Source organism: Chlorocebus sabaeus, chromosome 20 (genome assembly GCF_047675955.1).
Source record: "Chlorocebus sabaeus isolate Y175 chromosome 20, mChlSab1.0.hap1, whole genome shotgun sequence".
Lineage (NCBI taxonomy): Eukaryota > Metazoa > Chordata > Mammalia > Primates > Cercopithecidae > Chlorocebus > Chlorocebus sabaeus.
This window is the reverse complement of record NC_132923.1, coordinates 19,498,801-19,515,680: the sequence shown is the minus strand read 5'-3', so window position 1 is coordinate 19,515,680 and position 16,880 is coordinate 19,498,801. Positions and strand designations below refer to the sequence as shown.

The 16,880-nt window shown below is 45.8% G+C and overlaps 1 protein-coding gene across 1 annotated transcript; it reads right to left on the bottom strand.

The window, feature by feature from the left end:
- Positions 1-2,747: 2,747 nt before the first annotated feature.
- On the bottom strand, positions 2,748-14,992 carry TRIM45 (tripartite motif containing 45). Its single transcript, XM_007977416.3, has 6 exons — positions 13,957-14,992; positions 11,287-12,020; positions 9,910-10,039; positions 8,874-8,988; positions 6,663-6,789; positions 2,748-5,758 (listed from the first exon to the last, which is right to left on the bottom strand). The coding sequence occupies exons 1-6, from the start codon at positions 14,442-14,444 to the stop codon at positions 5,610-5,612; spliced, it is 1,743 nt and encodes a 580-aa protein (XP_007975607.3). The 5' UTR covers positions 14,445-14,992; the 3' UTR covers positions 2,748-5,609.
- Between the last annotated feature and the right edge of the window lie 1,888 nt (positions 14,993-16,880).

Here is a 16,880-nt window from a genome sequence, read left to right as displayed (position 1 = left end):
CTGAACCACGTCTTCATTGAGCCAAACCTACCACACAGGGATACATTCTCTAGAGGAAAGTTGAGCAACTGTTGCATTTTGGACATTAGAATATGGGTGGGCTGACAGGTATGTGTATGTTTATTATCCAAGACAGCCAAATTGTTTATCCTGTTGCAACATCCCAGGGGACAGAGGCTCTTATTTGTGACTCTTTTTTCTTACCTGTAACACCAGAGGCATAAGTTACATCATAATGCTGCATCTTGTTGATGCTTCAATGCTCACAATTCAAAGGTGATTTCTGAAGCACTTTTTTACACAGGGGACAGCTACTCAAATCCTCCCACTCTTTTTTTGCCTCACCTTGGAGTCTTGGGCTCTCTTGATCACTGACTCTGCCATTTCCTTCAGCAGGCAAGACAGCTCAGTTAAATTGGGTTTGGACTTCACTGTAGTACATGCATGAGACAGTGCTCCGATCCCCAACAGCCACACACAAACTTTAAGTATTTGTAACAGAATTGTTACCATTAATATTGCTTAAAGGCTAACACATTAGCCAGTACCTAGACGTCTTATGGAAATTTTCTATTGCAGTGTTACTTCATCTACATAAAGTTGTCCAATCACTGAAACCTTCTCCAACTGAAATAAATGGTAAGCTTTTTGTTCTCAATTCTGAAATCGGATTCGTTAAAAGGCACATGGGGAAAGATGATATAATACAACAGGCTTCTTCATGGCAAGCAATTCCCTAGATGAGGTAATTGGAAAATGCAAGGCTGGTCTCTCAGGTGCATATAATTTATCCAACAGGCTTGGGATAAGGCTGCTTCTTTTCCAAGTGGTATTTGTTTAAATTACAAATACTGAGGTTTGGGAGAAGGGAAGTCTGGCTTATAAAACAGATACCAAGGAGATCCAAACTAAAAATTCTACCAATTAGATCTTTATTCACTGATCATAATATGAAGTCTCTACTATCTGCCAGGAACTGTCCTACATGGGGACAGAATGGTAGTTTAAAACTATCAAATCCCTGCCCTCATAGAGCTTACAATCTTGCATGAGAGGACAGACAACAAACAGAACATACGTATGTTGGCCTGTAATCCCAGCACTTCGAGAGGCTTGAGATGGCCAGGAGTTTCTGAGACCAGCCTGGGCAACATGGCAAAACCTCGTCTCTACAAAAAATGCAAAAAATTCACCAGGCATGGTGGGGTGTGCCTATAGTTCCACCTACTTCGGTGGCTGAGGTGGGAGAATCACTTGAACCTCGGGAGGCAGAGGCTGCAGTGAGCCAAGATCGTGCCACTGCACTCCAGCCTCGGCAATGGAGAGAGAAAGAGATCCTGTCTCCAAAAACAAAAAAACAAAAAAAAAACAAACCACAAAACATATACATATATGGGAGATGGCGATGAAACTGGGCAACTCTGGGGTGGGAAGTTGCTATTTTGTACAGAGTAGTTAATAGGGTGATATTTGACACTGGAGTGGGAACTTGAGAGGAACATGAACCATGAAGGTATCTGTGAAAAAAGCATTTCAGATGGAGGGGCAGTGATTCAGGCCCCAAGACAGTGCGTGGAGAGTTTGAGGAGCACCAGGCAGGCCAGTTTGGCTGGAACAGGGTGATGGAGGCGGATGGGTGGGCAGTAAGAGCAGGGATCCAGATCATGTGGGGTCTTACATGCTGATGTAAAGGCTCGCTTTTCTGAGATGCGAGGCCAATGGACAGTGGTGAGCAAAAGAGTGACATAAGCTGACATGTTTTAAAAGATTTCTCTGATATTGGGTGGTCAAAAAAGATAAAGGTTGGGAATTGAACACTGGATTCTGTAACCTGGAGTTTACTGGTAACCTGGACAACAGCTATTTCAGTGGAGTCTTGAGGATGACTGACTGACTGGATTAGATCGTACAGAGAATGGGAGGGAAACTAGAGATACCAAACAACAATTCTTTTGAGGTCCTTTTAAAGAGGAGCAGAAAAGGGGGGAAGTTGCTAAAGCAGGTTGTGAATTTCTTCTTGAAAACTCAGCCCTAACACCCAATGCGACTCTATTTGGAGAAAGAACCTTTAAGGAGGTGATTAAGGTTAAATGACCTCATGTGGGTGGGGTCCTAATCCAATAGGTCTGGTGTCCTTATATGAAGAGACACCAGGAGCACATGCACACAGGAGAAAGGCCATGTGAAAACAGAAGGCTGCCATCTGCAAGCCAAAGACAGAGTCCTCACCAAAAAACAACCCTGCCAGCACCTAGATTTTGGACTTCCAGACTCCAGAACCGTGAGAAAACTAGTTTCTGTTGTTTAATCCACCCAGTCCATGGTATTGTTATGGCAGCCCTAGCCAACTAATACAAAAGGGAAACTTGTATTTGAAGAGGGGATATTGTACCATATTTATTTTCTGAAGTAAGCAATCTGGTAGAGGGGGAAATTACTGAAGCAATGTTCTCGGGCAATAGCTACAGAATGGGATTTAGTACACGGGATAGAAGTTGGCTCTTGATAGGAATTTGGATAGATGTGTACATGTGGTAGGGAGGTTAGGGAAATTCTCCTCTGAATCCTTTTATATTCTTGGTGAAATAGGAAGCAAGGTCATAAGTACAGAGTAGAGGTGGGGTAGAAATTGGAGTTTGAGGGGAAGAAAGTATGAATTGTCTAGAAGCATGGGAGAATAAATGGACTGGGGAGATGTTTCAGGTTATCGGGAAATGCTAAGGCCCACTGAAATTAGTGGTCATAAATTTAAAGTGAGGCTACTCATCACGGTTTTTTTTTTTTTTTTTCTTAGGATCATTCAGTTGGGTTAGATGGAAAGCTGGATCTAACTCGGGTTGGAGTTTTGCCAGGCAAGAATGATAGAGGGAGACTATGCAATAGAGTGATTATAGTGATGGTCTGTAGAATCTAAGCTGGGAAGGATGAAGGGAAGGACCTGAGGTGGGTGAGAGGAACAACAGGAAGGTGGCAGAATCACTGCATTGTGGATTCCAAAGAGGTAGACGAATTAGTAGTCAGGTTATTACAGTGGGTGAGCTGGAAAGGTGGGAGGTTGTGGTCGCAGGATGCCTGAAACTAAGACTATGCAGAGTGTGCAGTTGGAATCAAGATCTAGGATATGTAAGGCTAAGTAGGGAAAAAATAACATTGGGGAAATGGTCACAGAACTAAGAAGTCTGTGTAGACAATGAGTTATCCCAAGATTGATAAGGAGTTGTACCGGAGTCATAGCAAGCTCAATGCTATAATCTTCAAGGAATGAAGGGGAACAATTTGGGGCTCAGTAGATGGCTGAACCATGGAGGAACAGCAAGCTGTATAGCTGAAAGGCATGAGCTCCAAGGCTGGCCATTTTTAGGAAAAAAAATATGGCTAATGCCCTAGAATGGGGTTTCTCAGCAGTGGAACCACTGACATTTTGGATTGGATACTACTTTGTTTCAGGAAGCTGTCCTGAGCATTGTAAAATGACTAGCAGCATCTTTGACCTTTACCCACAAGATGCTAGTAGCACCTTGCCCCAGTAGTGGCAACTAAAAATGTCTCTGAGACTTTGCCAGATGTCCTCTTAGGGGCAAAGTCCCTCCTGGTTAAGAACCACTCATCTCAGCCAGGCACGGTGGCTCACGCCTGTAATCAGAGAACTTTGGCAGGCCAAGGTGGGCGGATCATGAGGTCAGAAGTTCGAGACCATCCTGGCCAACCTGGTGAAACCCTGTCTCTACTAAAAATACAAAAATTAGCCAGGCGTAGTGGCATGTGCCTGTAATCGCAGCTTGAGGTCAGAAGTTCGAGACCATCCTGGCCAACCTGGTGAAACCCTGTCTCTACTAAAAATACAAAAATTAGCCAGGCGTAGTGGCATGTGCCTGTAATCGCAGCTTACTCTCGGGAGGCTGAGGCAGGAGAATCGCTTGAACCTGGGAGGTGGAGGTTGCAGTGAGCCGAGATCGCGCCACTGCACTCCAGCCTACGCAACAGAGCAAGGCTCTATCTCAAAGAAAAAAAAAAAAAGAACCACTCATCTCAAAGCAGCAGTAATAAGCTAAAAGGACATATACTTCTGGGCTGAGTGACAGAAGGAGTGAGGAAGAGCAAATAGCTAATAATTTGAGAGGGTAACGGGCAGGAATGTGTTTTGGAAAGATCAGATTTGGGTTACAGAAAGAGGCTGAAGGGAATGTTTCCAGAAAAGGGTGAGAACACAGAGAACATCTTAGTATTTATGGCTACAATGTAGCCCATGTCTGTCAGCCTCAAGGAGGAAATGTATTCCACGATGATCTGACAGTCATCATCTAATTATTTCACTTCCTTTGCCTGACCCAATTCACCAAAGGCATCATCCACCTCTTAAGGGATCTTATAATGCAGATTTCGATAATTATATTTAATATATGCTGAGTTTATTGCTGTATAGGAAATCAAGACTCTCATAAGAACACACGAAATATATACAGTGAAGACCTTGGCAGGGCTGAGGCACTAGTGCTGTGTACATCCTCTCCCCAGAATTCTCAAGCAGCTAAGAAGGCACACTATGAGTGAAGGCACAGTAAGAGTCAAAGCTCCCAGTTAACTTTCTAGGTATATAAACAACAGTGAAGACTACTCTAAAGACTACTCTACCAAAAACAGACCTGTGAGAAGTATGAAGGTGTCTAGATTTTCTGGCATGAGTAGAACTGTAATAAATGTATGAGGTTCTATTTCAACACCACTCCCCTTTATTAACTTTCTATTTGTATGCCCTTGACCAAAGAGTAATCTTCAGGCTTTGGGGCAGAAGGCTGACATGGCATGGGAGCGGTGGGGGGGACACCACCAAAACAAGATCACATTATCATGATCATGAAACATGTACCGGTAAATCCACTGAAAGTATGCTAACAAAAAGCAGACAGGATGAAAGGAGATTTCTAATCTCTAGGGAAAATATCTAAATAATGTGTAGCTCAGAGAAAAATAAAAAAGGTCATGATAGGCCAGGTGTGGTGGCTCACGCCTGTAATCCCAGCACTTTGGGAGGCTGAGGCGGGTGGATCATGAGGTCATCAGAAGTTTGAGACTAGCCTGGCCAACATGGTGAAACCCCATCTCTACTAAAAACACAAAAATTAGCTGGGCATGGTGGCGGGGACCTGTAATCCCAGCTACTCAGGAGGCCGAGGCAGGAGAACCATTTGAACCGGGAGGCGGAAGTTGCAGTGAGCCAAGATCATGCCACTGCACTCCAGCCTGGGTGACAGAGTGAGACTCTGTCTAAAAAAAAATGGGTCATATCAGAAAAGAACTAACTAAACTACCTAGACCCTTCAGTTCCAATGGAATAGATACCTCCATACTGTACAAAATGAAAAGGAGTCTTGTGTGGTAGAAAAAGAACGTTTGCCAACCTACCTTTAAGAGAAATGTAGAGGTGGTCTTTTGTGCTCAACCATCCACAAGTACAATCAATGAGTAACAAAAGAGCACCTGAACTCCAGTGCAAGATAAGGCACTTTGTTTTTAATTCTATCAGTCTCTTTAGAATGAAAGAAGGTCTGGGTCCTCTGGAAATATCGAGTGGTGCTGACTGCAGCTTTAAAAGGCTGAGCACAAACCCATCAGAGAGCCACAGTCCTAAGTAGACTCCTTGGTGCGCTCTGCCCACCTGTCCACGTGCATTCAGACTTCTCATTAAACTTCCCACAGCATGACCAGTGGGGACGACCTGGGTGGCCTTTGTGTCCATGGCCACAGCCTAGGTACCCACCTACATGGGACAAAGAGGAAAGGACAAAAATCAACCATTAGAGTGGAGTCTGGCGGTTACCATTATCGCGGAAATTAGACCGACCTCGTGGCAACATGCAGATTCATGGGAGTGAAAATATCTAAGAAAGTCTTGGCAAAAGGAACAAGCTGTCTGACTGCTGTGTAGTCAGGAGGACCCTGAAAATTGATCACAGCAAATCAACTCATGTTAGCCAGAGTTCTAAGAATGCTGTAGTGATAAAACTTACCACCTGAAGGAGGCGAACTAGTTTGCACATTAACTATAAAATAAATTGGTTTGGATTTTAACTGTAAAATCACTGAAATAAAAAAGGATAGGTTGGTGGACATAGAAAAAAAACAGAGGTAGATCCTCAAGTGTTTATACAGAAGGATGCAAAAGCCCATTTTACGGCCCATTATTAGAGTAAGGACACAATAATTTTTTTAAAAAAGTAATTAGATCCTTTACCTAAACTCCTTATCCTTTCCGTCCCCCTGAAAGACCCAGACCTTGTTCAACTGGTTTAATCATCCACTCCCCCAGCCATGCCTCATTTGGAATTTATTTAAGGTACAAAAAGGAATAAGATGGGTCCACAGTTTTCACACTGCTCAGGCTGCTAGAAAGGGAGAGACAAACTGAGAATCCGACATAGAAGCACAGGGCTCATAGGAGCTGTACCAAAACTAACAACTCAGAGCTTTTAAGCCTGCTATTTCAATTCAGAACAAGGAAGCTTTAAGTGAAACTTTTAGAATAGTGGTGTCTCTACCATCACAGACTGTGCTTCCTAGAAACAGAGCCTAAGTCCAAATGTCTAGTGGCTGTGTGGTGGGGAAGGGCCCGTCGCTTGATTCCCACTGCTGGCAGAAAGGCCCAGGTAGTGCTTTCTCCTTACCTGGCATGGTGCCTCCACAGGCGCAGCGAGCGGTTTTCTGGCCTCCACTGGAGCAGAAGGTGCAGCAGTGAAACACACCTGGGTGTGGGCGGTGCTTTCTCCTCACCGTCACAGTGAATGGCGAGCCCTTCAGTGTTCAGACCAAAAGCAAAGAACAGCATCTTATGGGTTAACAGGATGTGCTGAGCATCACTATGTGCTAAACAGAGTCTGAGGCACAGGGCCTGCCCTTGGAGGGACAAGGACACCAGGAAAGAAACAGATCAGAGGGCAAGAACCCTGCTCAGCTGAGAGGGGGCAGATACAGATGCAGTGGAAGCATTACGTGGTCTGTGCAGCCCTCCTACCATGCTTTTCACCGCAGATGCTGAGTACTAGACTCAAGTACTGATTTATTCCGTGTAGCCGAACCTGCTGGGCACTGACAGGAGTCACACAGAGTCAGCTGCATTTTCAGTGACATCTGTATTAGCTGGGGATTGTTCTGGCAAGATGGCAGCAAAAGCAGACTCCGATGCCACAAGAAGCTTAAGCTTTTCTTAATGGATTCTGCCTCACTCTATCTTTGTATGAAGTATAAGGATCCAGGTCATTCAATACATTAGTAATCTCAGACTGACTTTTCTCTGGGATTCTCAATCTCAATTCTTAAGGAACCTCAGGTGTAATAAGTAGAATGTCGCAACCACAAAGATAGGACATCCTGTGGTCCCTTCTCCAATTTCTCAGCCTTGTACCTCTTCTCACATACCAAGCTAGCCTCTTTCCTTCCATCCTGGACATGACTTATGTTTACTCACCCACTTACTCGGTGACAGTGAAGACATATGGAAGGAAGAAAGGTTAAAATGTGTACAGCTAATAATCCTCAAATTAGTAACTCTCCCATCTGCTCCCTTTCCTTTAAGGATACTTTCATTCTCTAATTTATATCCCATGTTAAACAAAAAATATTTCTTTATTTTTTTAAAGATGGGATCTCACTCTGTCACCAGGCTGGAGTGCACTGGCACAACCATAGCTCACTGCAGCTTTGAGCTCCTGGGCTCAGGCAATCCTCCCAAGTAGCTGGGACTACAGGTGCACACCATCATGTCCAATTTAAATATTTAATAAGTTGCAATGTGCCTATCCTTATGTGAGAGCCACACTGTTAGAGAAAACGCAAAGCAGAGAGCCTAGCACCTTAGAAGTCTTTCAGATGTTAAATTTCCCATCTTAAAGAGTTTACAATCCAGTTAAAAACCAACTTGGCATTCAAAGAAATGAGTTCAAATTCCCATTTTGCTATATTTGCTGTGTATTTTAATGCAAGTTTGGTCTCTTGGTCTAATTGACACTGATCCCTGTGCCTGAGTGGTTTTGAGGAAAATTGAAATAACGTATGTAAAAACACCTAATCTGTTCCTGACATACCATAATTAAGTAAATAAATGGCTTTTAAATATGAGTGTTCCTAAGTACACAAATCATAAGCCTAACATATCATGATGCTGTATGGTATTTTACTGTCCCTGTCAGTGCTGATTTCTGTGGAGGGAAACCTCTGAGTACTCCAAGGTCAGCAGAAAGATTCTGCTGGACCTGTTAGTATCACCCAATTTTTAAAAACTCATAATCTCTAAAGCGGAAAGTGCTCTACTTGTTTGTGTTATACTTGTTTGTAGAAACCATGGTAACATAACTTGTTTGGTACATTTGTTTGTTTATAGTAACCACAGTAACCAAAAACCTATATGTAAAACAGAGTAGAAAATTACGTAAGCAGATGGTTAGGCACATAGATGACTAGTCAGTTGTGAGGAGGGGGCGTAACTCTCTCAACTGTGTTCATGGCCAGATACAGTCTGGACAAAACTGGAAAATTCTGAGCTAGATGATATTTTTTTGAATATGCATGGTTGTCTGTGGCAGATCACCCCCTGTGATCAAGACATCTTCTCCATATTAAGAATCCTAAGAAACTGACTGGGAGAATGATAAACTATACGCATAACTGCCAGGAAGTGACACAGGGATAGAGAGTTCTTATGGTCAACAGCATCCTCTAGGAAGAGTAACAGTAGCAAAATCTGGGCTGTTTCTAAAGTGAAGACGACGACATGGGGGTTCTATTCAATCTCTCTGTATAGCTGATCCTATGCAAAACATCTCCAGATCCTAAGACAGTAGAAGCCAGGGAGCTCAGGGAAGCACGTGCACCAGTCTTACCTGCACATGCTGTTCTTTGACGCAGACCCACACAGTATAGATACCAGGCTCCTTGGGGGTGTAGGAAATGTAGTATGTCCCATCCTTGTTATCCTGCACCATCGGTCTGACTGGGCTGAATGGAGAAAAGAGTCAAAACACCACTCACTCCCACAAGCCGGCTTTAGTTGCTACTATTTCAGAATGTAAACTCTACACCATTCCATTCAGTATTAATGTTAAATATCCCCAAACAGGATGCTTCTTCCATTTGCCTCAGAAGTTAATTTACAACAGAAGGTAAACTGCATAAATTCCAATTTAGTCTGATATTCAGACAAATTCCTTGAATACATTATTGCGTCCTTTTCAACAGGCTTCTGTTGAACCCTCTTGCTCTGTTGTGCCTCCTCCATTCTCCAATTCCAGAGAAATATAAACATGTTCCAGGCATAATTTAGTACCAAAGGGAGACTGATTTTTGAAAAGGGTACCATTCAGTCTAACACAGAAGATTTTTCAACTTATTCTAAAGCTGGAGATGAAAAGAATCTGAGGGGCAGACCATAGCTTTGAGAGATAATTGAATACAAAATCCACACAAGAAAACACATTTGGTCATATAACGTTTCATAGTATTATGGGGAGGTAAGATGTAATTACTTAGTTGCACTCCAATATTTTTTTTTTGACCTGGGGTCTTGCTCTGTTACCAGGTTGGAGTGCAGTGGCGCAATCACAGCTCACTGCAACTTCAACCTCCTGGGCTCAAGGGATCCTCCCATCTCAGCCTCCTGAATAGAGAGGATTATAGGGATATGCCTATAATTTTTTTTTTTTTTTTTTTTTTTTTTTTTTTTTTTGTGGAGACAGGGTCTCCCTATGTTGCCCAGGCTGGTTTTAAACTCTTGGGCTTAAGCAATCCTCCTGCCTCCACTTCCCAAAAGCTGGGATTACAGGCGTGAGCCACCGTGCCCCGCTCCAATATCCTCAAGGACCTCATGTTTCCAGTTTCTCATTGCCTGTTATCCATGACACCTACTTGTGTCATACAAACCTGTCTTTCTTATCCTTAGGGAGAACGGCAACTTGAATGTTGTCTCCTCCTCTGCCCATGATTTCTCCTGCGGCATCCTTACAAAGCAGGGTGAAAGAGGCTGTCTGTTTCTCCCGGGCTCTGTGGAGGTCTGAAAAAGATAAACACTCGGTCCTCACCTCAAACGTCAACTGCAGTGACTACATCTCCGTCTTGCTTTTTCTCTTCAGAACAAAGGGTTGTACTTTCCTGCTTACTGTAACCCCCCTGGCTCCCTTTCTTTTCTCTTCCCCTTCTGCCTCCTAGAGTACACCTCTTGGGAGTCCTTCCTGGTTAGCCTGGTTCTCTCAGCTATCAGCTGCTTTGGATCACACAGGATCCTGGACTTTACCTTCAGTCCTAGGAGGCTTTAAAAATACTCAGGACTGACCTAGGTATTTGGAGAAGAAAACCTCTAGACCTTGTGAGAGAGGCTAGGTAACCCCAAAACCACCCTCCCTAAGCTCCGGATCCTGCTGGGCTAGGCAGGGAGTACAGGTGACCAGCCTCATGGCCCTCCATGTTGTGAGATCCTCTGCAACTTGGTAGCTCATGCCAAGGTATTGGGGGGCTATCCAGTAGCTACAGCCCCTACTCCAGCATTCAGATGAAACAGAGTTTCTTAACCTGGGGTTCATGAACTACTATGAGGTCTATGGAAAGGCTTATGGAATTGTATGCACAAGTTACTGGGTGTTTCTGTAGAAGAGAACATTCTCAAAGAGATCTATGGCTTCCAAACAGTTAAGAATGCCTGTGTCAGAGTCTGATGACCCTTAAGATGCAATCTTCCTATCAGGACTGACCTGTGAAATATGTTTTAATTTCGTTAAAAGAAACCATTTTTCCCCCAATTAAATGAAACACCTACCATATCCTTTTAAATGCCAGTAAGGTGGATGTGAACCAAAAAGGGCCTAAAGGAAAGGAAACCGTAATCTCGTCTTCCTTACTCCTCTGAAACCCCCTTCAGAACTTGATCTAGGAATCCAGGGTCTGCCATGCTCCTCTCTGAGCAGGCAGAATTTCACCTGTCCCTAGTCACTGCTGTTACCTCCAGTGGGCACTGTCTCTGTTCTGCCATCTGATAGAAACAAAACATAATCTATGTGCTTCTCAGCTGTTACTACTTCTCTGAACAGGAAAAGGGTCAAGCCTCACTCCTGTATTAACTGTACCCTAACCAGAACAAACCAGAAAGGGCAAAGGTGAGGGTCACTGTCTTTCAGATCAGTTTATGTCCCCACCTTTGGTAACCTGGTCAGTGGGGCGTGCTTCCTAGCAAAACAAGCCACCAATCTTTCCACACCATCTCCCAGTAGACTGCCTTCTCAATGTCAATGGGAAATGCCTTCCTACCTTCTCCTTGCAGGACACATTTGGCTGGATCAACCTCTTTGGTATTAATGGTACCATAAATTTCATAGCCATGGCACTGGCCTGCTTTCTCCTGAGGACAGAAGCGTATCTTATCATTTACTCCAGGACGGGCACTATATTGAACTTTGTTCAGCTTCCTGAGCCGTTCTACTACCACCCCCTTGGTGATGAGGATCTCCAAGTCTGAGCCACTGGTCAGCAAGTGCTCGGTGAACTCCACTCCAGTCCGCATGTCTGCCAGTAACTGTTCCAGCTGGGCCTTCTGCAGCTGCAGGGAATTTTCTTTCTGGATTCGTATGTCTTCCAGCTGCTTCAGCAGCTTGTCCCGATGCTCCTCAATGGCCTTAATGTAGCCCTCCGAGAATGTCTGGACATCAGCTGCCACTGCCTCCACTCGCTTCTGCAGGGCACTGTTCATTATGTTGATCTGAGCCAGGGCTTCCTCCAGGGCCTCCACGTGGGGCTGAGTACCTTTGAGGAGCTCCCGCACAGAGTCCCCATGCTTGTGGATGACGTTGCTGGTGAAGTCACAGGGGTGTTCCCGATGCTCCCCCACCACGCAATCCCGGCACACGGGCCGGTCACAGAACTCACAGAACAGCCTCAGTTCCTCTGCAGGATGAATAGGACACAGGATGGGCTTCCCAATCCGGCTGTAGCCTTTCAAGTCTTTTAGGTCCACCATGGTGTGGTAAGTCGTTTTCTTCTGCCGCCTAGGGGCAAAGAGAGTCAATAACAGGAAATAAGGGAATAATTCTAGTTGGGAATAGTTGGGCAGAGGTATTTCAGGAGCACAGGCTCTGAAGTTAAACAAACTTGATTTCAGTTCCTTGCTCTAATCTCTAATTGCATGATCCTTTCTGAGTCCAGTTTCTTGTCTGTACAGTGGAGACAATCCCTACCTGCAAGAGCTGCTGTATAGAATAACATGTGAACAGACTAGAGCTCTGGCTTGCTACATGTCTATGTAGAAGGTTGCAAGACTATGACTGCATGCTAGGACTTTCCCCAAAGAGTTTAGACAAGAGCCACAGTCGGCTTCCTAAGGTAAGCTAGCAGCGAGGGCATGGCAGAAAACTAGCACCAAGAAACAGAAACCATGCCAGATAACACCGTAATAAAGTCCAAGCAATTAAAAAGCAGACAGCTGATCCTGACACCAAGTCTCATCTAGCTTGCATCTAAGATTTTGGTGAAGCATTTCTGTTGACCAGTACCTATATTACCCAAATCAACAGGCTAGAATTTTTTTCAAGAGACATCATCAACATTATTAGAAAGCGTGAAACCGGCCGGGCGCGGTGGCTCACGCCTGTAATCCCAGCACTTTGGAAGGCTGAGGTGGGCAGATCAACTGAGGTCAGGAGTTTGAGACCAGCCTGGTCAACATGGTGAAACCCCGTCTCTACTAAAAATGCAAAAAATTAGCCAGGTGTGGTGGCGTGTGCCTGTAATCCCAGCTACTGGGGAGGCTGAGGCAGGAGAATCGCTTGAACCTAGGAGATGGAGGTTGCAGTGGGCGGAGATTGCATCATTGCACTCCAGCCCAGGCGACTAGAGTGAGACTTCATCTCAAAAAAAAAAAAAAAAAAAGTGTGAAACCGATGGTTAGTAGAATCAAAGCTCTCTAATTTCTTTCCTGTAGTAGCCCTCTAGAGATGTAGGGAAATCCCTAGGAAAACATGGTGACTGTTCAGAGTTCCTCCATTAGCATTATATCAGTCTGAAGCTTATATGCCTATTCTGGCACCAGAAGAGTGGCTGCAGAGAAAATAGGGTCAGCTGGTTTGGCTGGCTGCAAGACAGTTGCAGGGACTATCACATAATTACAAGTTAAAAATAGAATGAAGTCTACAAACTTGTTCTGTTAGTGTAGCCAGAAAACAAATGGAAGTTACAACCCAAAATCTATTTTAGGCTAATCCTAAAACTGTGGTCATTTTATATTCTGGTGTCCTAGGATGGGGTAAGGTAGAGTAAGGGACAAAATGATCCATCTGACAAACTATTCACCAAATGCCATAAAAGACATAGTCTGCACCCCAATTAACACCCCAATTAATACCCGCCCACCTCACCAAGCCCCAGAGTAACTCTAAGGTACAAAGCAAAAGCTGAGGTCCAGCCAATCACCACCTATTCTAAGAGTGTAGCATGGGTTAGGGGAATGTAGTCAGAATGATCTGGATTTAATACTCAGTTCTGTTACACACTCACCAACTGTAGGACCTTGGCAAATCACATATTGCTGAGCTTGTTTCCCCAATTAATAAATAGGGGTGAAAACAGGGCCTGCTTTTCTGCAAGAGTTGCAAGATCGAAGGAGATAAAGAGCAGGATCTATGCTATTATATTCATTCTCCTGTTTCTCCAGCACCCAGTACAATTATTCACTACATGAATGATTGATGATTGAAGGAAACCGTAGCTGCACTTTGTAAATTGAAAGGGATTTTTAAAATCTCCATTGCTAGGCTGACCGGGTTAACTGTTGTACTGGAGTATTTGCTACTGCATCGTTATATTGCTCTTTGACCTTCCACAGTATTTGAGAAGGCTTTCCTTTTTATCTGCTCACCAAGGGATTTCTGTCATGACACCTTTGTAATCTGCTCTTAAGCTACACCGGGTGCAATGTCCCATCTTTACCTATGAGCCTGGCAGCAGAAGTGGCAGAGGTTGGCTTTGCAGGTCTGACACCTCTTCTCTACTTCCCTGTCGTTGCACAGGTCACACACCAGGCCCTGGCCTTCCCCACGCAGGCTCTCCAGCATCACATCATTCACGGCCAGGTGGTCTATGGTTAAAGCCTTCACTCCACCCATGGGCAGGTCCACCTGAGCATCACATACCGGACAGAGGATGCCGATCTGCGACTGCAGACTTCGTGGCTTGAGTTCCTGGAATATTGACCCCTCAGAGCTTGTGTCAGAGTCTCCCCCTCGGATGTCCACTACTGAGAAGGGCTCCAGCTGCTCCAGACACGTGGTGCAAACTGTATGCAAACAAGGCAAGAGCCTGGGGGCTTTGAAAAGCCCCAAGCACAAGGGGCAGTGAGTCTTGCCTGAGTTTCCAAGTGCAGTCCCATTAGGGAGTTTGCTTACAATGCCCAGCAGCGGCTTTCTGTTTTCTGACATACTCCCCACGTTTGTGACCAGTATCAGAAAGGGCCCTGGGCAGTTCTACGATGTAGTAGGAGATGATTAAGCCCACCCAAAGAGAAAGTTTCCAGAACTTGAAGAGAGACCATGGGGACTCCCTCGCTGACAAATAAAAGGGTAGACGGGAAGACCAGGCTTCCTCAAAAGAACCACCCACAGACCTAATCAGGAGGGCCCCCTCCTTTCCACTGCATCCCATACCAGACACGCCCACGCCCTCCTCTGCCCCGTAAGTCCTCCCCGGATGCGCTTCCAGGTCTAGCTCTACAGCTAGTCCTACGGCCAACAAAGTCACCCCTGCATCTCTCGCTCCCTCCACGGCCACCCCCCCTCCCGCCGCCCGCCCCACTGCGCCCCACACGCGACAAGCGCCGACCCCGCCCGCACACGATGAGGTAGGGGCCCTCCTGCTCCTTCCCTCTGCGAAGGGCGCGCGCCGGACGAGGGACTTGCAAGCCCCCGCCGGCTTCTCGGTGGCCACCGCCTCCCACTCGCCTCGACCCAGGACGCCCGCGGGTTCTCGCCCCTCCTCACACCAATCCCAACCCGGTCTACTCCGGCGAGTCCAATCACCGTCCGAGAGGGGCGGCCCTGGCCGCTCCGGGCCCCGCCGCCCTCCAGAGTGACGCCACTAAGCATCCAATAAGTTTTGGTAATTCCACATCTTCGCCAGTCCACTCACGCGGGGGGCGGGACCTGACAAGGTCGTGGGCGGGGAGGCCAAAGGGCTTGAAGTGCGGCGGGAGGAAAAGGCGAAGGCTGGGAGCGAGCGGCATAGTGTAGTCAGCGTCACCGTTTCACAGGGACTGTCCCTCTATCTCTGTGGTGACCAGAGAGGCCTCAGGGCCTCTTTAAAAGCCACGCTGATTTGCTGCCGGGACGGCCCTCTTTGTGCCTTCGGACTGGTCCCACGAACGCAGACTGGGCTCTCCCATTGGTGGATGGCACTGTCAGTTGGCCCCGTGCTGGGAGTGGGAGACGTTTTTCTGGCTCCTGAGGCCTCGGCCGCTCGGGGGCGCCAGACGTTCCTGCTCCACGCCGGTGTCAGGCTGCGAGGCTTCCTTCTGTCCTCCGGCGCTTATTGTAACTCACAGGTCCCTCACGCCTAGCGTGCTGGGTACAAGCACTTCCGCGGCTCCCTGGCTTTGGGTATTTTCCGGGGGTGAGGGCATCTCAGGCTCGCGTTCCGGGAACCCGTTTGGGAGACCGTGGAGCCGAGGTCTGGAATGGAGAGCTTACTTCGACCGGCCTGGGCAGCGCCATCCTCCTTGTTGGGCTCGGGAAGGCTTTGTTTCCCCGTCCGGGGAGAATGCAGATGACCTAAGGAGTTAAATGTCACCCAGGATTCCACTTTCTGTGTAACAGAAACGAGCTGAGCGAGTTGTACCCGCTGTTTTTATCAGTCAATCACGGAAGGCTCCTGCCTGGTCACAATGGGACAATGGACGGTGGCAGTGAGGGACAAGCCCTTTGTGGGCTCAAAACTAATTTGGAAGATGAACACGTCCGACCCCTTTAACTTTATAATTACACGGCCTCCTTCTCTGGCCTTACCGGGCGTCTCCTGATTCTCCAAAATTCCAAAAACGGAAACAGGGGCTCCCTTCCCCTCCACCTGTTCTTATCTCCAGTCGCCTCCAGTCGCGTCAGCCTGTCTACTGGGCCCTCACTGCTTTCTTTGTTCATGACCTTCCCTACTTAATTTGGACCCAGTGGGCGGCTGTTTCACTGATGCCTTCATTATCCGTTTCATGTTACAGGTGTAGTGTCTGGAGCCTAAGCTTTTAAAAATACGGAATCTGAAAAAGAAAAATATGAAATATGAAAAAATATGAAAAAAAAGCTGTAAAATATAAAACTGAAATGTTTAGCCATTTCCAAAATAAAACACGCCAATGAGTCAAATGCCACCTTTATATAAAATGTGCAAGTAAGTTCCAAATGTTAAGCATATCCCCAAAGATTTTTAAATAGTCCTTACCTAGATTTTTTTCAGCCTCTTGTGCTTCTTGCATCTGCTCTCAAAATCTGCATTCGCGTCTCCAGTAGGCTGGAGGAAGTCACAAAAACTGTGTGGACTTGGGTTTGCTATATATTCTTGCTTTGAACTTCACCTTTACCCTCCCTGCTGCTTGACTGTGCTTTACTTCATCTCTTGTTCATGCTGTATCACATTTCTTGTGGTGGTAGTTTCAAGCTTCTCTTGTTTGAGAAGTGCTTTATAATTTACACGTGCAGTATCTCATTTAGCCGTATCTCATTTAACCTTTAACAATATTGTAAGGAAATGGCCTTAAAGAGGTCTTGCCAGCTCTTGGATGGCCAGCCCAAGTTAACATATCTGGAACTTGAACACAACCTTATGATGCCATATCTAAGATTATATCCGGGTTACCTCACCTTTCCTTTTCT